General features: G+C 42.8%; 1 protein-coding gene across 1 annotated transcript in view; it reads right to left on the bottom strand.

Moving 5' to 3' along the window:
- epm2a (EPM2A glucan phosphatase, laforin) overlaps positions 1-21,322 on the bottom strand; it is a 35,427-nt gene extending 14,105 nt beyond the window's left edge. Inside the window, exons 1-3 of the mRNA XM_056448953.1 lie at positions 20,932-21,322; positions 13,993-14,143; positions 3,958-4,132 (exon numbers count right to left, since the gene is read on the bottom strand). Of these exons, the coding sequence (XP_056304928.1) occupies positions 3,958-4,132; positions 13,993-14,143; positions 20,932-21,033 (428 nt within the window). The 5' untranslated portion in view covers positions 21,034-21,322. The remainder of the gene's footprint in view (positions 1-3,957; positions 4,133-13,992; positions 14,144-20,931) is intronic.
- Positions 21,323-22,986: the final 1,664 nt, after the last annotated feature.

Raw genomic sequence — 22,986 nt, 5'->3', positions numbered from 1 at the left:
TTTTGGAGGTCTGTAGATAATGATCAGTAAGATACGTGGAGCACCTTTTAGTGCTATACTCAGATATTCAAAAGACAAAAAGTCACCAAATGACACTTGTTTACACTCATAGACATCTTTAAACAGGGCAGCAATGCCTCCACCTCTCCTATTGGCTCTGCAAACACTCAAAAAGTCAAAGTTTAAAGGAGCTGTTTCATTCAGAACTGCTGCGCTACAGCTGTCATCTAGCCAAGTTTCATTTAAAAGCATAAAATCAAGGCAATTTGAGCTGATAAAATCATTGACTAAAAGTGACTTATTGTTGAGTGATCGGATGTTTAAAAGTGCTAACTTAACAGTTTTAGCTGTTTCTGCTACAGTAGTCTCAGATTTATATTTAATAGACACAAGATTTGAGTGATTTGCTATACGGCCTGAACAAGTCTTCGGTTTTCTGTCACGTAATACAACACATATATGTGTAGAGAAAGCTACAGGCACACTGGGTTCCTGCTTGTTCTGTAAACATCTGATAAAGACACTGTTATCTAAGCAGGCACCCGAGACACATCATGGAGAGCAGTTTTGTTCACCAGCTGAGGATGGTGCGTTGTTGTTTGGGCCCTGGCGGTGGGGCAAATGTCGGAGGGCTCTTCCACGTGGGCTCAGAGGTGGTTGTGGAGCAGGCCGCTTTTTGGTTGGTAACTGGGGGCTTGCGGCGATGGAGTGTGAAAGTTTAGTTCCAGCATGCACCAGTTCCTCCATCTTTTTTGAGAAACCCAAGAGAGGCGAGCAAGGTGATAATGGGAACGTGTCTGGCGACAGAGGCTGTGGCTCTGGAGATTCTGGGTGCTGAAATATGTTTTCCTGGGTGTTTTCCTGAGGATCATTTTTTAGTGACGAGACATGATGATAGTGACGATAACTATAGGCTAATTTTTACACGTCAGATGGCACTCTAGGCTAGTTTTTAACAGCCGATGGCACACCACACTTGTTTTTATCAGCAGACTGTGCTCTTGTCTAATGTTTAACAGCAGACGGCGCTCTAGGCTAGTTTTTAACAGCAAATGGCACTCTAGGCTAGTTTTTAACAGCCAATGGCACACCACGCTTGTTTGTGTTTTTGTCTAATGTTTAACAGCGGACGGCGCTCTAGGCTAGTTTTTAACAGCAGATGGCGCTCTAGGCTAGTTTTTTAACAGCAGATGGTGCTCTAGCCTAGTGTTTAACAGTGGACTGTGCTCTAGCCTAGATTTTAACAGCAGACGACACTCTAGTCTAGTGTTTAACAGCGGACGGCGCTCTAGGCTGATTTTTAACAGCAGATGGCGCTCTAGGCTAATTTTAAACATCAGATGGCACTCTAGGCTAGTGTTTAACAGCGGACGGTGCTCTAGGCTAGGTTTTAACAGCAGATGGCGCTCTAGGCTAATTTTTAATTTAACCTAACCCTAACCCCTAACCCTAACCCTAATTTTTAACAGCATCATTTGCGATTGACAAAGCATAGAAAGTCTTGCAGGTTCAACCCAGGCTCATTGAGATACGCAACTCTACAAGTATTTCTGCAATGCCCAACTTATATAACACGTATGTTTTTATGTCTACATCACATATCACAATATGAATGCCTTTTTTTGACATAGTTTGCTTGATATCTATGCGTCTTGTGAAACATGGTTCAACTAAAGATCAAAAAGTAATGAAAAGTCAAGGTAAAACAGTATGGCTGCTTCAGCAGTTTTGTTTCATATGTGTTTGCTTTTATTCACTAGTGGTTACAGTAGGTTTAAGAAGTGGTTTTTGGATAGATGATACATACAACAAACAATGCCCTTGACTCATGTATTTGACAGAATTACATCACACAAAAAGTGCAGCAAAACATAGGCAGAATTATGTATTTCCCTGAGTGTTTATGGGTGTATAATTGCTTTTAACAAGTGGTGATGCTCCTTACCTGCAGTTTTTCTGTGTTCTTCACAGTTTTGACTCTCTTTATCGGAGATGACTGTGCATTCTGTCATAGCAAGACGTAGCATCTCTGCCCTCTAAGTTACAAAGCCTCTCTGACACTGTAAATCTGTCTTTACTCTAATGGATTCCCCTACACCGGACTCAATGACCCAGCCTTTTTTTATCCACCTACACTCTCAACTTTTTTTTGCCTTCAGAGCAAGGTCAGAGGTTAAACCAAACAAGCATTTAAAACTCACTGCCAATGAGACCAGAGACTCAGAGAGGCATTGAGCTAATTATACAGTGCTGTTGAAACACCACACACATGCACACGATTAAAGAGAGAGCAGGGAAATCAAATGCAAATGCTTCTGGGTAATTAGATGCTACTATTTGTGGATTTGAGGTTTGGCAAATGCTTAAATTTTAGCTAAATTTGTACATTTATCTTTAACCTCTTGTTAGGTGCTATAGAATGCATTGATACTATATTTTGAAACTGTTTTCTAGGTAGAAGGTACACTCACCGGCCACTTTATTAGGTACACCTGTCTAACTGCTCGTTAACGCAAATTTCTAATTAGCCAATCACATGGCAGCAACTCAATGCATTTAGGCATGTAGACATGGTTAAGACGATCTGCTGCAGTTCAAACCGAGCATCAGAATGGGGAAGAAAGGGGATTTAAGTGACGCTGAACGTGGCATGGTTGTTGGTGCCAGACGGGCTGCTCTGAGTATTTCAGAAACTGCTGATCTACTGGGATTTTCACGCACAACCATCTCTAGGGTTTACAGAGAATGGTCCAACAAAGAGGAAATATCCAGTTCTGTGGGTGCAAATGCCTTGTTGATGCTAGAGGTCAGAGGAGAATGGCCAGACTGGTTCCAGCTGATAGAAAGGCAACAGTAACTCAAATAAGCACTTGTTACAACCGAGGTCTGCAGAAGAGCATCTCTGAACACACAACACGTCCAACCTTGAGGCGGATGGGCTACAGCAGCAGAAGACCACACCGGGTGCTGCTCCTGTCAGCTAAGAACAGGAAACTGAGGCTACAATTCACACAGGCTCACCAAAACTGGACAATAGAAGATTGGAGAAACGTTGCCTGGTCTGAAGAGTCTCCATTTCTGCTTCCACATTCGGATGCTCGGCTCAGCCTTGTATCAGCGGTTCAGGCTGGTGGTGGTGTAATGGTGTAGGGGATATTTTCTTGGCACACTTTGGGTCCATTAGTACCAACTGAGCATCGTGTCAACACCACAGCCTACCTGAGTATTGTTCTGACCATGTCCATCCCTTTATGACCACAGTGTCTCCATCTTCCAGCTACTTCCAGCAGGATAACACACCATGTCATAAAGCGTGAATCATCTCAGACTGGTTTCTTGAACATGACAATGAGTTCACTGTACTCAAATGGCCTTCACAGTCACCATATCTCAATCCAATAGAGCACCTTTGGGATATGGTGGAACGGGAGATTCGCAACACGGCATGTACATGACATTTGGAAGTCTCGTACACCAGACGCACACATTCGCATTTCATTTAAAATGAAACTATTCAGATGGCGCTCTGTGGCGCAGCAGAAATATGAACAGTGTCCTGAGTTTTAGCTGGGTGCTGCGGACAGCCACCAACTCGCGGCAGTGTGCGTACCCTGATAGAAATCTATGCTTAGAATTCTATAATGCATGCATAGGCATTTGTAGCTCCGCCCTCTGGATGGGAGGACAATGTTGTCGCAACTTTTTCTGATCTGGGGCAGGACATATAAAAATACGAGTAACTTTTGATTTCACAGTGTGTGTGAGTTATATTAGTCTGCAATCCACATTGCAAATAACATGATGTTTTGGTGTTTGTGTCTGGATGATAAACTTTTTAAATGCATTCTAATCTTTAAAACTTTGCAGTCCTTTTATATTCACACACAGCTACATAACCCACCGTAATGAAGGTAATGTTTGAAAAAGCATAATAGGGTCACTTTAAAACACACGTACTGAGAGAAGTGCATGGCCTGCTGTCCTGCTATGCTGAAGTAGAAGTTGGTGGTGTGTTTCATCTCATCTGTGTGGCCCGTCTCCTGGATCCAATGACCAATCGGATGGCAGTAAACCCCGTCCACCATGTTTCTGTCATCATACACACAGCACCGGTTATGATGTGGTCCATTGCCTACAGACAGACATCAACACAACACTTATCAACTACATTTGTACACAATAGGATAATTGAGAGGATGATAAGAAACCTACTGTATTAAATGCCTAAAATTCTTGCCATTGCAACAATATCGACATAATTTGACTATGTATGATGTGTGATAACATTTTTTATTTACATTTCGAATGTATAAAATTGCACACATGTTTTTTTTTGTGGATTATGAAAATCAAAACGCTTTTTATTTGACATTCTGTTTCTGTTGTATTATTATATCTAATTTCTAATATTTTAAAAGCAATACTAATCTTACTGCCATTGATTCGGCAGACAAACATTTAAAGAATTAAACACTTTAAATATTAATGTTTCTAGGAGACTTTGCTCATTACGGTCTCAGGATGATTATACCCCATCGGATTTTTAACATTAATCCCTAAATTAATTTTATTCCAGAAATCAAAAAAAAAAATTTTTTGTGACAAGAGATGTGAATGGAATTTTAATGCATTGGAGAACATTTAATTTGTGAATGAATTGACCCAAACAAAGTTCTAATCTACAGCCAACTAATTGTTTTATTTAATCTTTTACACTTATGTTAACAATTCGCTAATGTTACATTTTAAAAAACACTCTCATTCTAGCCTAATTATACCATAAAGGTAGAATTTAAACAAATTTTGTCCCAATTTGGTTGTAACAGATTCAGAGATTTTTTTTTTTTTTTACATTAAAATGAACACAAGACACTCAGGAAACAACCGCAAACTTCATTTCCATCAAAAGACGCAAATTAAAACTCGTCACATTTTAGCATGAGGTTCCTGCTTATATATATATATATATATATATATATATATATATATATATACATATATATATATATATATATATATATATATATATATATATATATATATAAATGTATACATAACATTAATGCACATCAGTAACTTTTTAAAATATATTTTTTTACATTTTTTTAAATGTCCCTGTAAGAAAACATCATAAATAATTGGAAATCTGGTGACCCAGCCTGATCTCACGAGAAAACGTAAGTATTTTACGTTTTGTCAGTTTAGTGGCTAATTCGTTCGAATTCGTACAAGTTCAGTCGTACGAAGTTGTACGATTTTTAAAAAGGGGCGTGGCACCTAACTCCACCCCTAAACCCAACCGTCATTGGGGGATGAGCAAATCGTACTAAATTGTACGAATTAGATCGTATGAATTCATACGAATTAGCCACTAAATCAAAAAGTTACGAATTGCCGTGAGATTGTGTTGGGTGACCGCAATAATCAAACCCTTGGGAACAACTGTGGTCGGAACCAAAGTTCACAGTGACTGTGTTCTCTGGACTCTTCTCAAGCGGTGGACGTCTTCATTGCGATTGCTTGCCACTGAACCACGTCATAACTCATTACCATAAAGTTGACTTAATTTGAATTCCCTTGACGGCCACACCGGCGAAGATGTGTCGATACGCTTTTCGCTGCTGGCTCCCATTGAAAATGAATGGCTTCCGGCTACTTTAACACTCTTGCCCTTTTCGGTATGAACGCACAGTTAACAGGCCAGAAAGAAACAGAACTAAAACACAGATGATAAGAGCAACCAATAAAAAGAAACCAATGCAGATTTGCTTCGTGAGTCACCTCTTGAAAAAAAGTTTCAAAATCCTCATTATTATCCCTTCCCTAGAAAAGCTACTTTACATGAAAGCCTTGCATTTCTGAAGGGCAAGGTCAATAGCCAATTAAATGCCTGTGTTTTTGTCAGACTCCGAAGGTCACGCGTTCACGACCTCAAAGAGTTCACATCTAAAAGCCGAGGGCTTCTATCATTAATTCAGCCACTTCCTGTAATGACTGTAACTCTGCATAAATTCCATAATCTTGATTCATAACATAATAAACATTCAAATGAGTCCTTGCATTGACAAAACTCCAGCGGACCGCTACATGTACTGCACAGTAATGAGGGAGAGCATATGGCTTTCTGAGCTCGTTTTGGTCCCAAACTCGCATTCATCCTGGAAGTACGTGGGAGTTTTATATTTGTCCAGCATTTATCGGCTCAGCCGCTGTCTCACCGCTGAAGCCCACACAGCAAACAACACTGAGTCATATAGCATGAGCTAAACCTGTGCAAGTCTCACGTTAATTAGCCTTAAAATGTGTCATAAACACTCACAGTATGCAAATCAGTACAAGTTTTAAAGGTATAGTCAGTGCTTAATTTGTGAACTGCAAGGTCCCGGAACAGATTGGGGTCCCGGAACACAAAAGTGCAGGGGCTTTGGGGGTGAATGGCGGAGGGGTGCTGCGGACGGATGTGAAAAACGGGGGGTTGTCACGGACGAAAGTGAAGAGGGTTGGGGAGTCGCGGAAGAAAGTGAAAGTGAACAGCGGACAGGCGAGGAGGGCGGTTGAGGAGGAGGACTGGTCAAATAAGGTGCCGGATCAGATTTCAGAGGTGCCGGATCCCGCGTGTTCCGGCACAAATTAATCCCTGGGTATAGTTCATCCAAAAATTTATATTGTGTCATTTATTCATCCTCCACTTTCTTCTGTTGAACACAAAGGCAGATATTTTGATGTATGTTGGATAAAAGAAGACGTTGACAACCATTCACTGTAAAAAAACTGAAATAAAATGTTGTTAATGTTGTTTTTAAGTTGAACCAATTTAACTTTACAAGTCATTTATACTTGCATCAATTAAGTGGACTTAAAACATCAAGCTTAAATTTGTTTAACTTAAAATAATAAGTTGAAACTTAATAAACTTAAAGCTAAAGTAACATAAAAAACGTACAATGTCATGACTTTTTATTTCTCAGAATGAAACTAAGATTGTTTCAGCAAAAGCTGCGATTCCAAATATGAAATATGGCTCTGTGATCAGTAGTAAATCTCCTTCGAAGGCGAGAGGGCGCTCTCACATGGAAACTGCAGATATGCCACAAGGAAGAGACATGGGAAGTCAAAGAGATTTAACTGCTTTTATTGATTTTAAGTGACTGATAAACATATGACTAGAATCATCCCACAGAATGATTTATTTAGACTCAAGTTATGATGTGGAGTAAAAATGTAAGTAAATGTGGCATTTTTACGTGCTTTCAGATGTTGCAGCACCATAGAGCCAAAGTTCACTGACAAGTGATGCAAAAAGCTATCAAATCACAAAATGATAATCTTATATTGCTTTCTCACTACAATTGATCGGCTCCAGAGTTCGTTTCAATCGAGCCGAGAACACCTCATTCAGGTGGCCTCAGACAGATTGTTTTGGGATGGAACGGAGCACGATTGCGGGATTCACATATTTCGAATGAACCGAGCTAAAAGGGGAAACTCACCAGGTTCCTAAACGAACGTCTAGGTGTGAAAGCACACTTGGATTTCAGGATTGTGGCAATTTATTGTATGCAATTTTTTGTATAGCATGTCAGTCAACTATGGTTATATGTCCAGAAATAATAGCCATGGTTTAACAGTAAAAAAAACCTTTAAAAATAGTACAGTAAAAACAGGTTTGGAAGATGGAAGCCTGAGGAGAGACACAAGAGAAAGGAGAGAGGAAAAAAAATTGGGGTTTGGTTCTTGAAACACATTGCCACTCAGTCCTCATCCAGCTGAGAGATCTGATGATGATGTCGAAACACATTGCCAATCAGTCCTCATCCAGCTGAGAGATCTGATGATGATGTCCCTGCGTAGTAATCTTTCCACCCATCCGTTTTTCTGGTGTCCGGCGATGGCTCCTCCAGTTGGCGGAATGCTCTTGTCTCCTGCTGCACTCCCGCTTCGGTTGACGGTAGCAGACTTCAACTTCATGGCAGACGGCAGGGACTCCCCCGGCCTCTGCCGGTGGTGAGCCCTGTGTCCCCTGCCTGCAGGAGGAAGACTGCTCTTTTGCCAGCCTCTAGCCAACCCAGCACCTTTTAGCAGACAAACGGGTTTCTCCCCCACTCGGGTCAACTCTCAAACACTCGCTCTCCCTCTCAGCAGCGAGGACATCTGGACAACGTGTCCCTCCTTCTCGCAGGTTTCAGCACCACTGTAATGAAGTTACTGGCCACAGGAAGGAGGCAGAGAACCAATTAACTAATTTATTAATGGAAAAATAAAACAAACAGACGGCAGCTCCTCATGGAGACTACCGCCAAACTGAAAGCAAAGGTAAAACAAAGTGTCCAGGCCTGGTCCGCTCTCGTCTTCCACTGCTGTCTCTCCTCCTTTTATGATCCAGAGCTCCTCCGTGGGACTCGAGTACAGTGTGTAAAACAGGTGCTTCTCATTATCACACAAGCGCCAGCCTCACTTTGTTCCCACTCCCTACAAATAGTACAAAGTGTATGTTATTACTTCAAAAAACACTTCAAATAAATGAACCACAGTTGTTTATTTTAGTTTCTACTGTGCTTCCATTGATACAATTCTTGCAACCACTACTGCCATTTGTTTTACCACATAACTTTATAGATTTTTCTTTTTACAGTAACACTGTTCCTCCACTGCTTCCATCCCACTCCGCATCAATGCTCTCACAACTGAAAACTGGTTCACACTCTCTGTGTGTGATATTTCCAATTAGGCGTCACCAGTGCTTAATTTGTGAATTGCGAGGTCCTGGAATAGATCAGGGAACGGATCTGGCATGTTCCCCGAGGATGGGGGGGGGGGCTGTTTCTGGTGGCGGGTGTAATGGCGGGGCGTTTGATGGTGGAGGGGTGTTGTTGATAAAAGTGAGGAGCAGGGGGGGTTGCCGCGGACTAAAGTGAATACGGTTGGGGAGTCGCGGAAGAAAGTGATAGTAACCAGCGGATAGGGGAAGATGGAGGAGGATCGGTAAAATGCAGTGTCGGATTCGATTTCAGAGGTCCCGTATTCAGATCCGGAATGTTCCGGCACAAATTAAGCCCTGTGCTTCACATAAAGAGTTTAAGTCTTAATTATTAGCCCTCCTACATTATTAGCTCCCCTGTATATGTTCTGTAGACAATCTAAACCAAATATTGCGTAAGGGGGCTAATAACATTGACCTTAAAATGGTTTTAGGAAAATTTTAAATTATTTGTTTTATTTTGGCTAGAATAAAACAAGACTTTCTCCAGAAGAAAAAAAATATTTTAGGAAATACCAACACAATCTCACGGCAATTCGTAACTTTTTTTAGTGGCTAATTCGTACGAATTCATACGATCTAATTCATACAATTTAGTACGATTTGCTCATCCTCTAATGACGGTTGGGTTTAGGGGCGGGGTTAGGTGCCACGCCTCCTTTTTATTCGTACGAATTAGCCACTAAACTGTCAAAACGTAAAATACTTACGTTTTCTCGTGAGATCAGGCTGGAAATACTGTAAAAAAATGCTTTGTTAAACATCATTTGGTAAATGTTTGAAAAGAAAAATTCACAGTACTAAGAGGTCATGTACAGGGAAAATGGTGCAGAACGAGGACCTACTGAAGCAAAAACAGGCCAGAATGTCCTAAAGTTAAACCAATCCACGTCTGGACACGGCCAGTTGATTCACTCCACTGATCTGAGTACTTTTAGCTCAGCTGGAGGACTATCAACTCATGCTTGCTTACCTGAGGCGTGCTCAGAGACAATTCATGCGCTGCGGCTGCCATCATTTCAATCAGCAGAACACAATGAAGTCTCCACACAATGAAAATCTCAGCCGTTTTCACAAGACGCCAGCAAACAATGGCTCAATCAAAACCTCAGTCAACAGACGGCGTGAGCACTGGAGCAGATCTCTCGATTTGTCACACACGGGCGTATTCATCTGTACGAGAAACATGACAGAATGAGAAAACCGATGCGACAGGTCTGACAAAACAGGCCGTGTTTGGATGTTTGAATGCTCCTTCGTTTTTTCTTTGCTTTTTAATATTTGCTGCATTGCTCCCAAAGTAAATCTCAAAGTGTGGTCTCTTCACAGTGAAATGCTTTTTTTACAAGGTGCATGCTGTGGATTAGAACAAAACAAAGTGTCAGAGTGAATACACGTAATATAATGGTGACCACTTTTATTTTAATTAAATTTTTCAATTCAGGTTTATTTCTCTAGCGCTTTTACAATGTAGATTGTGTCAAAGCGGCTTAACATAGAAGTTCTAGTAAATTGAAACTGTGACCACAAGTCCCAAACCAAGCAAGCCATTGATGACAAACAAACTTCGGCAATTGACAAAACTGAAGGAAAAAACCTTGCGAGAAACCAGGCTCAGTTGGCCACGACCATTTCTCCTTTGGCCAAACTTCCTGTGAGGAGCTGCAGTCTAGGCGCCGGAGGTTGGAGAATGCTGGACGTCCATTGTGGAGAAGCTGCAGGTGTGAGTAGGTCACCGGCAGGTATACAGGCTGGACCACGGGATCAATGCGAAGACTCATCTGTCACTGAGGTCTTTCAGGAATCAGTCTCATGCTCTCCACTCCTTCATGACCAACACAGCATCTGCTCAGGATACAGCCTGGTCCAGGATTATGGAGACCTCGGGATGATGAAAAACAGACTAACAAGTGTAGATGTCGTTCTAATTATAATGTCTTTTAGGATGTGTTCATGGCTCTGGTTGCCCTAATTAATACAGTCTAACAATCCTTTAGAGGATTTGTGTTTCAAAAGCATTTTGAGATGTCTTTCATCTAGTTTTTAACTGACAGAGTGTGTCTGCCTTCCAAACTGTGCTAGGACGGCTGTTCCAGAATTTAGCTGCCAGATATGAGAAAGATCTACCGCCTACAGTTGATTTTGATATTCTGGAAATAATCAATTGTCCAGAATTAATTGAGCGTAGTGGATTTTACTTGTTCAAGTTTGTGCTTTTAAAATTATCCAATCACAGTGTACACACCGGTCATCATTGGGATGTAAAAATATGAGATCTTTATCACTACGTTACATTAAATGACTGATTCAGAGGTTGCATATGAGGGGTGATGATTGATGCATAGCTCTAATAGAAATGAAGTGAATGCGGCCGTTTTAGTGTTAATTTCAACGTTTTTTATGCCAAAGTAAAGCTTTAAAAAGATTAAAAATATGGGAAATACTTAAAACGGGATGATAGCAGGATAGAAAGGTAAAATATGGGGTAGGCTAAATTGTCTGTAGTGTATGAGTGTGTGTGGATGTTTCCCAGGGATGGGTTGCGGCCGGAAGGGCATCCGCTGTGTAAAAACGTGCTGGATAAGTTGGCGGTTCATTCCGCTGTGGCGACCCCAGATTAATAAAGGGACTAAGCCGAAAAGTAAATGAATGAATGCAATATCATACTCATTTGGATGTATTAAAATGTCTTACACAAAAAGGTCTGGGACCCCATTACTGCTGAGGTGAAAGTTTAAACCTCTTACAAAAGTGATTTTTGTACTATAGGTATCCTTCAAAATACCACGAATGACTGAAAACATGGCAGGAAAGTCTGATTCTCATTGGCTGTTGACATTTTCCTCTCATCTCCCAGCATTAGTGTTTATTTTCAGCTCTGGGTTCAGCTAACAACAATGGAGAGGAGGGGCTAATTCATTTAATTTATTGCACTTCTCTGCTATATGGATACATAGCAGTACATGCATTTCCAAAAGATACACATTTGTCCCAAAATTCGCCACATTGATCTCATAAAAGGTTCACCGTAGCCTACTTAAAGTAAAAACAATGAAAAATAAAATAAAAATAAAACAGTGTAGCCTACATTAGGGGAAAAATTGCAGTTTATGCACAGATCATAAACACAGGATCCTAAAAAATCATATATAATAATTATAAATATATATATTATTTATATATATATATATATATATATCAGTAAAACCTGAAATTATTCATATCCTTGGCAAATTCTGACTTAAAGTTACTTTTATTCAACCAGCAAGTTTTTCTCACCGGAAATGACTCAGGCTTTTCCCGAAAGATTATGTACAAAAGGCTTCATTGTGAAAAAAATAAAAGAATGTGTGTGTGTATATATATATATATATATATATATATATATATATATATATATATATATATATATATATATATATATACAAAATAACATTATCTAAAGGAGCATAAGCTGGGTTAGCCTATTAATTAGCTTATTAAAGAATTAAGATAAAAAGTTGATAAAATCATGAGCTCCTGTCAGACTGTGGATCACCGGCACCATCCAGTGATCCAAATTATGCATTACAGCTTTTCTCCTTTATTCAACATGATCTTTCATTTAAAACTGAGAGACTTGTTTGAATTAAAAACACTGTGTTTCTGTTGCCACTCCTCACACACACACCAGGGTATCCGCAGGGTCCTAAAAAGTATTAAAATGTCTCAAATTTCAAAATCAAAATATTAGGCCTTAAAAGTAAAACCTTTATGTACTGTTGGGAATGTTTTCATCCACTCAGGGGTGACTTTGAGTCATAATATTAAAACTCAACAATACACTCTGGGCAAATTTACTACCCTTTTGTTATGTTCGGGATGAAAACATCCACTAAATTAAACTGCTGTAAAATGCATCAGATATTTTTTCTTTTTTTCCCATAAATTAACCTCAGTCTTTATAAAAACTACTAAATTGCTTAGAAAATTACAGGATTTTAACTCTTTAATTGCCAAATTCATCAATGATGTCACTGATTTGTTAAAAAAAAAAACGTATTTTCAATAGAAAAAGTAATTGTGGACTGTATTTTTAACCTTTTATCAAAGTCTGCTGAGGGTTAAATTCACTGAAATATTGTGTTGTAGGTCTTAAATCATTTTAAAGAGATCTTAATTTTCTTATTTGAATGTAAAGCTACCCAATCAGGCCGACACTCATCCAATCACCAACAATCCATCTCTATAAAACTTTAAATCTTTTTAAAATAAAATCTATGTTAAAAATGCATGTTTACAACTATATTTTGCTTGTATTTACATACTATTTAAAATATGTGGCTAAGAAATAACTAAATTAACTAATATATATTTACTAATAACATATTTATAAGTAACTAAATCTTTTTCACTACCAGACCATTAGAAAAAAATCCTTAGCATTTAGCCCAGTATAAGTCTGAAATAAATAAGTCTTATTCATAATGGTCTTTAGATGTTTGTATCAAAATTGCCCATATTGTTTCTTAAAGCTACAATAGCCAACCAAAAGTGTAAATTTTAGTACCTATAAAGCAAAACAGCATATCTTAAAAAGTATGTCCCCAATGATAGCTCTAATACCTTAATTTCTGAGAGTGTACAAAACATGAAGCACACAAACTGGGTTTTATATATGAAGAGTTCAAGTGTACGTGTTTAACTTTGCACTGTTTTTGCATGCAAATGTGACAGGATACACTGCTGTATGAATATCCGTTACATTAATACAAAATAAACCTGATTTAAGTCCACGAACTCAAAATGGGAGTATTTTGGATCCTATTTTAACGTCAAGAAATTAAAAAAAAAAAAAAGACTTATTGTGTTTCTATTACCCCAATATTACTGTGGACACACTTCACCTACACACAGTTCTGTCCAAACAGCTTACAAAAGATGATTTTCATCATTGGCGCCCTTTAAAACACATCAGTTTATCTGTTGCTTTACTGGATGAGCACTGTACTACGTCACACAGATCACACTATTATATCTTTCTTTTCTTTTTTATTTCTCTAAAACCTGTTTTAATATATTTTAATCTGTTTTTAATAATTTTTATTCTTTGTTGTATTTTATGTTTTTTACTCTGGTTTATGTAAACCACTTTGAATTACCATTGTGTATGAAATGTGCTATAGAAATAACCTTGCCTTACCCTTCAAAGTCTAAAATATGACTTAATGAAACCTGCTGAAACCCTGACTCACCTTCCCAAATGAAGTCCCCATCAACTCGCTTTATGAACTTAAACCACAGCGGGTCTGTGAGTGGCTCGGACAGCAGCACGTCCCCGGTCCACAGACATGGCTCCTGGCAGGACAGACCTGGGCTCGGGCTCGGGCTCATCTTCACAGCACGCTCCAGATCCCACAGATTGAGGTAAAGTTAGTCTTATACTCACACATTCAGACTTTCTCCTTAATAATATAAATTTCACAAAAATATTCTTTGCAAATTCTGAATAGTGAAATCATATTAGCAGCCACTGACCAGTGCTGGGGAAATTACTTTTGAATAATGCGTTACCATATTGAGTTACTTTGCAAAAAGTAACTGTTACTTTTTATTGTAAGTAATGCGTTACGTTACTTTTCAGTTACTTTTCAGCTACTTTTTTCATACTTGGCTGAGGCTTGAGGTCTATCGAAATTTGCAGTTCTCTTTCAAACATTCGCTCGGTATCTCACTATGGGAAACGCCTCAGGCGTGACAGACTGTGGAAGCACCAATTACACCACGTCCGTCCGAGGACGGACAAATCACAGCTCGCGATTAGGAGCCCACCCTCTCCTTTATAATCCGCTGTGATTCCCCGAATCGGCATTCTAGCACTCTTCCTCGTGAAGACTTTCCTTAAGCACCCAGGCTGCGCTGCTCTGTTCACAAACGTACCGTCAAGGCTAACGTTGCCGAACGCAGCTCAGTCATCTGAATCTGTCGTGGGTTCTTTGCTCGTTACGGAGTATTTTTTACTGCTTTTACTAGCAGCAACTGATATAGCTAACGCGTTAAGGCGAGCTAACTTTGACTTTGACTCACCATGTCTAAAGTCACGGTGGAGAAGGGGAAGGAGGCCTCTTCGCGCTCCTGTCCGTCAGCGTGCGGATTTATGATCTCGGGCAGGGATTCACATCCGATGTGCATCGCATGTATGGGTGCGAAGCATGCCCAGGCCTCGTTGGCGAACACCGAAAGCTGCGTGCACTGCCAGGCAATGCCGATGAGGATTTTGGAGAGAAGGCTTCGAGTGGCGGCATCTTCCAAGGATGATCCGGTCCTCTCTGCCGCTCCGTCGTCAGCTAATGACGCCAAATCCTCTCCTCCGCGGGATCTTGCTTCGTGGGGGGACATCATGGAGGTAGAATCCCCCGTGTATGAGCCGCTGTTCGACCAGCAGCTACTGGCGGGCGGGGATGAGATGGAAGGGGATGAGGAGGAGGATGATGAGACACTAGCCCGTCTCCTCCGAGATGAGCCGGACGATGAGGAGGAGGATGTCATCCGCCCTTCTTCCCACACATCCAGGCCGACTAGCGCGCAAAGCGGTGAGGTGGCGTCGACCGTGGTGGATTGCGACCTCACAGAGGTTTGCAAACGTGCTGCCGCCAAGCTCGGCGTGGCGTGGCCTGTGACTCCTGGTCATCCAGGAGTTAAACGGGATGTGTATGACGGGAAAAGGCTCGCTCCCCGCGCTCCCCCAGCAAAACAACTACTTCCCGCTCTCCCAGATTGCATCACGGAGATGAAGCGGTCATGGGATAAACCCTTTACCAACCGCGTGCCCGTCAAGGGTTACTCGTCACTCGACGTGAGCGAGATGGAGGGACTAGGGCTCTCTAACCCTCCAGTGGTCGAGCAGACGGTGGCTCTTCACCTGCATCCAAACAGGCGGGCTGCTGTTTCATCGGCCACACCGTCCCTCCCTGGTAAAATGGAACGCTTCACTGCTTCCATGTATCAGAAGGTATATAAATCTTCGGCGCTAACAGTGAGGGCTTTGAACGTCACTTCATTGCTGACGGCCTATCAAGCCGAATTATTGGAGGAGCTTGGCACGCAGCTGGACGCCGGCAATCCAAACCCGGCAGTCTGGGAAGAGATCTGCAACATTACAGACCTCAATCTGCGCGCCTCATGCGGGGCGGTGCAAAGCTCCGGCCGTACCATGGCTCTCGCCGTTGCGGGCGAGCGATCGCTGTGGCTGAATCTCTCGAGTATCGGGGACAGGGAAAAATTGGATTATCTCGACGCTCCCGTAGACTCGAGTGGGTTATTCGGTCAGTCGGTCGCGTCGATGAGGCAGAGATGCGACCTTAAAAAGAAGGACGAGGAGACTTTTGACCTCTGCTTGCCTCGTAAAAGGACATCACGTCCTCCTGTTCCTGCTACTCGGCCCACTCCTCCGACGCAGGGCAGAAAATTTGTCAGTGCGTCCAGACCGCCTAAACCCCACAGCACAGAGCAGACGGCTCGCCCCCCCGCTGCTCCAAACGCTAAGCCATGGGGAAAGCAGTCATTCGCGGCAGCGGCTGCAAAGTCCAGATCCGCTAACCCCTCCGCCAAAAAGAAGAGGGACTCCTAGGACGCTATGTTTGGAGAGGAGAGACGGGCAGCACCTAGGGTTTTCTGCGATGTCTTCTCCACAGTCCGCCACGGTTGTTTCCCCACCCGCAAAAATGCTGAGGAGGTGGAATTTGGGCGGAGAAATGGTTCAGAGTTGTGTTCAGGCCAGTTCAGCTTCCCCTCAACACACAATGTTCCGTGGATTGCCGACGGCAGTTCCACAAGTTCATGTGCAGAGCATTCGGCCACCATGCGGTCTGCCGAGTTCAGGCACACGTTCGCAAGTGCGTTGTCACAAAGCACTTCATTCCCTGTGTTCATGGCAAATAAAAAATGCCCTGTCGCATCCAGGCTCAATGCCGAGGGCGCAGAAAGCCAAAAACAAAATAAAGACACAGAGAAAAGCGAAAGCTCAAAGCCGAGAGACGGGCCAGTCTCTGAGCCAAACAGATTCTGGCCAAATTTCTCTCTGGCCACAAGAGGGCGCCAGCACTCCATCAGTGGGGCCGGTTCGGCAGCAGCCTCTGTCTCTTCACCCGGAGGCCTGGATAGAGTGTTCTCCGCACCCGTGGGTCCTCGCAACCGTAACCAGGGGTTACAGGCTTCAGTTTGCTGGAAAACCCCCTCCTTTCAACGGGGTTATAGCATCTGTGGCAAACGAGGATTCGGCTCAGGTGCTGGAGGCAGAGATATCCTCCCTCATGGGGAAGGGAGCTATAAGACGAGTTCCAGTGGAGGAAACTCAGACGGGTTTTTACTCACGTTACTTTCTAATCCCAAAGAAAGATGGGAGTCTGCGCCCAATACTGGACCTGCGTGCTTTAAACAAGCACTTGAGGAAGTACAAATTCAAGATGCTCACAGTAGGAGCTCTCACTCGTTCGATCCGCCGGGGCGATTGGTTCGCCTCGATCGATCTCAAGGATGCTTACTTTCATATAAGCATCTATCCAGCACACAGGAAATATCTCAGGTTTTCCTTTCAGAACGAAGTGTTCGAATTTGTTACTCTTCCATTCGGGCTCAGTCTAGCTCCGCGGGTGTTCAGCAGATGCATGGAAGCAGCGCTGTCTCCGCTGAGACACAAGGGTCTGCGCATATCCGCTTATCTGGACGATTACCTGATATGCGCCCGCACACGCGAGCGCGCGGAGCGGGATGCAGAGACTCTTTCGTCTCATCTCACAAGGCTGGGATTCAGAATCAACAACGCCAAAAGCCAGCTGATTCCGTCCCAGGAGATAGAGTATCTGGGCCTGCGCCTAGACTCGGTAACTTACCGCGCCATGCTTTCGGAGAGAAGGATTACGGCGTTCGGTCTATGCCTGACCCATTTTCGCAAAGGAAACCTGGTCTCGTTCAGAACCTGTCTCCGTCTGATGGGCATGATGGCTTCATCTCTGTCTGTGATCCCACTGGGTTTATTAAAGATGAGAGATTTTCAGCGTTGGATTTCCGCGAGGCGCCTGTGCCCGCGCAGGCACCTCGCGCGCAGGGTACGGGTATCCACGGAGTGTGTGATGGCTCTCCACCACTGGAAAAACCCCTGCATATTCCGATCAGGGGCTCCGCTGGGGAGCGTGTCTCTGAGAAAAGTCGTCACTACGGACGCATCCCTAACGGGATGGGGAGCCGTATTTCAGGGCAGATCGGTGAACGGTCGTTGGACACACCGACTGCGCGAGCTTCACATAAACATGCTGGAGCTGATGGCAGTTTTTCTGGCTTTAAAACATTTTCTACCATTCTTGAAGGGTTTTCATGTTTTAGTCAGGACGGACAACACAACGGTGGTGGCGTACATCAACCGCCAAGGGGGAACGCGATCGTTGCAGCTGCACAATCTAGCGCGCAAGCTGATTGTCTGGAGCGCCGCTCACTTGAGCTCACTGCGCGCGACGCACGTCCCGGGAGTCAGAAATGTGGGGGCGGATCTTCTGTCGAGGGGCAACCCGACGTACGGAGAATGGGTTCTCCACCCGCAGGTGGTGAATCAAATTTGGGAGATGTACGGCAAGGCTGCCGTAGATCTCTTCGCCTCGCGGGCAAACGCAAAATGTCCGCTGTATTTCTCTCTCGAGGACGAGGATGCGCCGTTGGGTGTGGATGCGCTGGCGCACCCGTGGCCAAACGTGCTGCTGTATGCATTCCCACCGTTAAGTCTAATTTCTCCCACCCTGGACAGAGTAAGAGAAAGCGGGTTGTCTCTCCTTCTAATAGCCCCCCGTTGGCCGGGCAGGCTGTGGTTGGCAGAGATCGCCGAACTTCTGCAAGGAGAGCCCTGGCCGCTCCCGCTGCGACGGGACCTGCTGTCACAAGCGGGGGCACAGATATTTCACCCTCACCCAGAACAAATCAACCTTTGGGTCTGGCCCGTGAAGGGTTAAATCTAAATGCTCTCGGGCTTCCACGGGAGGTCATAAGCACTATCCAGAGCGCTAGGGCTCCTTCAACGCGCTCACTGTACGACCTGAAATGGCGTGTGTTTGAGGACTGGTGCACTAGTGAAGGGCTTATCCCCTTCCAGTGCTCGGTGAGAGATATTCTCTGCTTTTTGCAAAGCTTACTGGATAATGGGAGAGCGTTCTCTACCATTAAAGTTTACCTGGCCGCTATTTCCGCTTGCCATGTAGGGTTCGAAGGGGTTTCAGTGGGACGGCACCCCCTTATATGCCGTTTTATGAAAGGAGTGAAGCGCGTGAGACCAGCGGTGAAACGGCTGGTCCCGTCATGGGATCTGTCTCTCGTTCTGGACGCTTTAACTCGAGCCCCTTTCGAACCTCTGGAGGATATTCCTATTAAGCTCATATCACTGAAGACGGCCTTACTACTCGCTCTAGTCTCAGCTAAGCGAGTGGGCGAGCTGCATGCTTTGTCGGTGCATCAAGCGTGCATGGATTTTAGCCGGGATGATGACAGGGTTAAACTGCTACCAAACCCGGCATTCGTTCCCAAGGTCAGTGATTCTGCTTATAACTGTTCTGCTATTGAGTTGCATGCCTTTCACTCCCCTCCGCATTTGTCAGCGGAGGAGAGTAAGTTACACACTTTGTGTCCCGTACGGGCGTTACGCCTCTACGTGAACAGGACGCGATCGTTTAGGAGAAGCGATCAGTTATTTGTGTCATGGGCCACTCGCCGTAAGGGTGAGGCTGTTTCATCTCAACGGCTCTCGCACTGGATAGTGGAGGCGATCGAACTGGCCTATACATCTAGGGGTCTTCGTTCCCCAGAGGGTTTAAGAGCTCATTCTTCAAGAGGTATCGCTACCTCATGGGCTTTGTTCAGAGGGATTTCGGTAAGAGATATTTGTAAAGCGGCAAGTTGGTCTTCCCCGCATACATTTATCAGGTTTTACCGCCTTGACGTCACCGCGCCTTCATTGGCTCACGCGGTTCTTAATGTGTGTCCCTTATAAGCTTGAAAGGTTGTCTTTCTACCGATTCTGTCCGGGGCTTCGGAAAGCATGCGTTACGGGAGTGGTATATATCATTCCCATAGTGAGATACCGAGCGAATGTTTGAAAGAGAACGCTAGGTTACTTGCGTAACCCCGGTTCTCTGAGAACAGAGCGAGGTATCTCACCAGACTTCCCTTCACGCATTACACTCGGGAAGAGCGTGCTTCGAATGCCGATTCGGGGAATCACAGCGGATTATAAAGGAGAGGGTGGGCTCCTAATCGCGAGCTGTGATTTGTCCGTCCTCGGACGGACGTGGTGTAATTGGTGCTTCCACAGTCTGTCACGCCTGAGGCGTTTCCCATAGTGAGATACCTCGCTCTGTTCTCAGAGAACCGGGGTTACGCAAGTAACCTAGCGTTTTTCTCATTTGGTTTGGCTCATTTCTTGAAACAGGAATTACATTCTCAATATTATAAGGTTGTTTTGTCTTCCAGTTCAGCACAACACTATAGCTCACTTGCAAAAGCTCACATATTTCCCAAAACTGTTTACTCGTGTGTCAAAACTAAATTTCCTTCTCATTTAAACAGTCAGTGCCCCCCAAAATCCTTTGTCCCTTTGGCATTGCGTAAGCGCTGGGTCACTTGGCGTTTCTGTATGGAGTTTGCATGTTCTCCCTGCATTCGCGTGGGTTTCCTCCGGGTGCTCCGGTTTCCCCCACAAGTCCAAAGACATGCGGTACAGATGAATTGGGTAGGCTAAATTGTCCATAGTGAATGTGTGTGAATGTAAGAGTGTATGGATGTTTCCCAGAGATGGGTTGCAGTTGGAAGGGCATCCGCTGAGTAAAACATGTGCTGGATAAGTTGGCGGTTCATTCCGCTGTGGCCATCCCGGATTAATAAAGGGACTAAGCCAAAACGAAAATGAATGAATGAATGAATAAAATCGCGTTACTTGTAATCATAGACTGTAAAAATGTAATGCGTTACCCCAACACAGCCAATGACTATCAACGTGCAACATTATTCAGTCAAATAAATAGTGCTAATGTTGCTTTTAAATAATACTTGCATTTAATTTTATACCGAATATTTAAAGTAGCATGGTAAACAATATGTGTAAAGTGTCACAAGTTGTCAGAGACTGAACAAACGTGCGAATACAAAACCAATTTTACCTCAGTATCCCAGAGTCCCATTTCCGGCCGAGAGCCCAGCACAAACACCTCTATATCAGGACACTCTGGAGTCAAAATAACACCAAACCTGAACACGACCATTATGTCCTGTGCAGTAAACAAAATACACTTGTACTATAACTGAAGCTGATATTTACGTGTCTTCGGTCACTGACTGACTAAAATCTGTGCGCTAAAAATACAGTGTTATTGACATTTAAAGCGATACAGTGGCTACGAGAGGACAGCTGTGAGTCTGACTTCTACAAACCGCTCTCTCTCTCTCTCTCTCTCTCTCTCTCTCTCTGTCTGTGGTTGTCTTATGCGCTTTATAAAGTATTTATATATCCCTCTTTACACAGGACGGCAGATGTCAACACTTTACGGCAACGGTGAGTAGCTTCAGTTCCTCTAGAGGGCGCACCGCGGCTCAGACAGACGAATCCTCCATAGAGGTGCATTCATACACCAATTTTTTTTAGTTTTTTTTCTTACACTGATAGACAAATAATAACTTGTAATGCTGGTTTATCAATTAAATAATATAATAATAATTATTATTATTTATCAATTCATTTATAATTGTTATATTAGGCTATATACAATAGACAATATGGAAAAAATGTAAAGAATAAAACAAAATAGAGATAAACATATATAAGATAAACAGAGATAGATAGATAGATAGATAGATGTCATAAAATGAAATAAAGATATAGATAGATAGATAGATAGATAGATAGATAGATAGATAGATAGATAGATAGATAGATACTTTTTATCTGATGGTTTATGGTTTCCTTTGCAGTTTTTCTATTGTTATTTATATCTCTTTAGTGAGAAAGCACCTTCCACCTACAAGGAACTGAGGCTCGAACCAGCGACCTTCTTGCTGTGAGGCGAACGTGCTACTCACTGCACCATCGCATTGCCCCATTGTGTGTTTGTGTGAAATGTAATAAAGATCAGGCACGTCACGGTGGTACAGTGGGTAGCACGATCACCTCACAGCAAGAAGGTTGCTGGTTCGAGCCTCGGCTGGGTGAGTTGGCATTTCTGTGTGGAGCTTGCATGCTCTCCCCGTGTTCGCATATAGGTTTTCTCTGGGTGCTCCGGTTTCCCCCACAGTCCGAACACATCCACTATAGGTCAATTGGGTAAGTGTGTATGGGTGTTTCCCAGTATTGGTTTGCTGCTGAAAGTTGTCGGTTTAACTATGTGTAAGCCAACACATATCAGTGATTCAGCATCTACATTTAATAATGTTAAAGAGGTTTAATATGTATTAATTAGATTATAAACCTTACAGTTTCGCTGGAGTGCAGTAAGTGCACTATTCTGTGCTTCTGAATGGCTGTATTTACATTTCTGTCGTGTTTCGTTTGGTGCGAACAGCCAAACTGCTCATCACTGCAAATCTCCTCATGTATCGTGTTGTTAGAACATGGGGTTACAGTGTAACCTGCTCACCTAATGTTTACGCTCATAATGTTTATATTATTTGCTAATTAATAACCACCTCATGTGCAACTCTGAATCTGCGTCTCATTTCGGAGTCTGCTACTGTCCACCGGAGGTCACATTTCCATCCCAGACACACACTTTGAGAGCACTGAATGAATGAAATAGGTGCTGAAATTTAATTGGCTAAACTGGCATTGGGCGGGTTAAATGACCAAAACAAAGACAGCCGTTCCGGCATGTAACACACATGTTCAAAGCAGAATATCTAACTTTAGCATTGTTTTTCAGATAAACAAGAATGTTCACTGAGCATGTTTCTGAATATCTGCAAACACATTATGGTGTTTTATCCTTTAGAAGAGTCAAAAATATACAAAAATCAGCTTTAAGGACTGTGACTGATTGAGAAATTCAGAAGAGCTTCAAAATAATAGATTTATTAATGCACAATAAACCGTATCATTTGTTACTTTAATAATGGCTAATTTGATAGAATTATTAATATGAAGGCTATAGTGTTATATTACATTTGCTTATTCAATTTCTGCACCCGAATACTATTAATAATGTACACCACTGTTTAATTCATTC

Source organism: Danio aesculapii, chromosome 23 (genome assembly GCF_903798145.1).
Source record: "Danio aesculapii chromosome 23, fDanAes4.1, whole genome shotgun sequence".
NCBI lineage: Eukaryota > Metazoa > Chordata > Actinopteri > Cypriniformes > Danionidae > Danio > Danio aesculapii.
The sequence above is the reverse complement of the archived record's forward strand: the minus strand, read 5'-3'. Positions and strand labels throughout refer to the sequence as shown.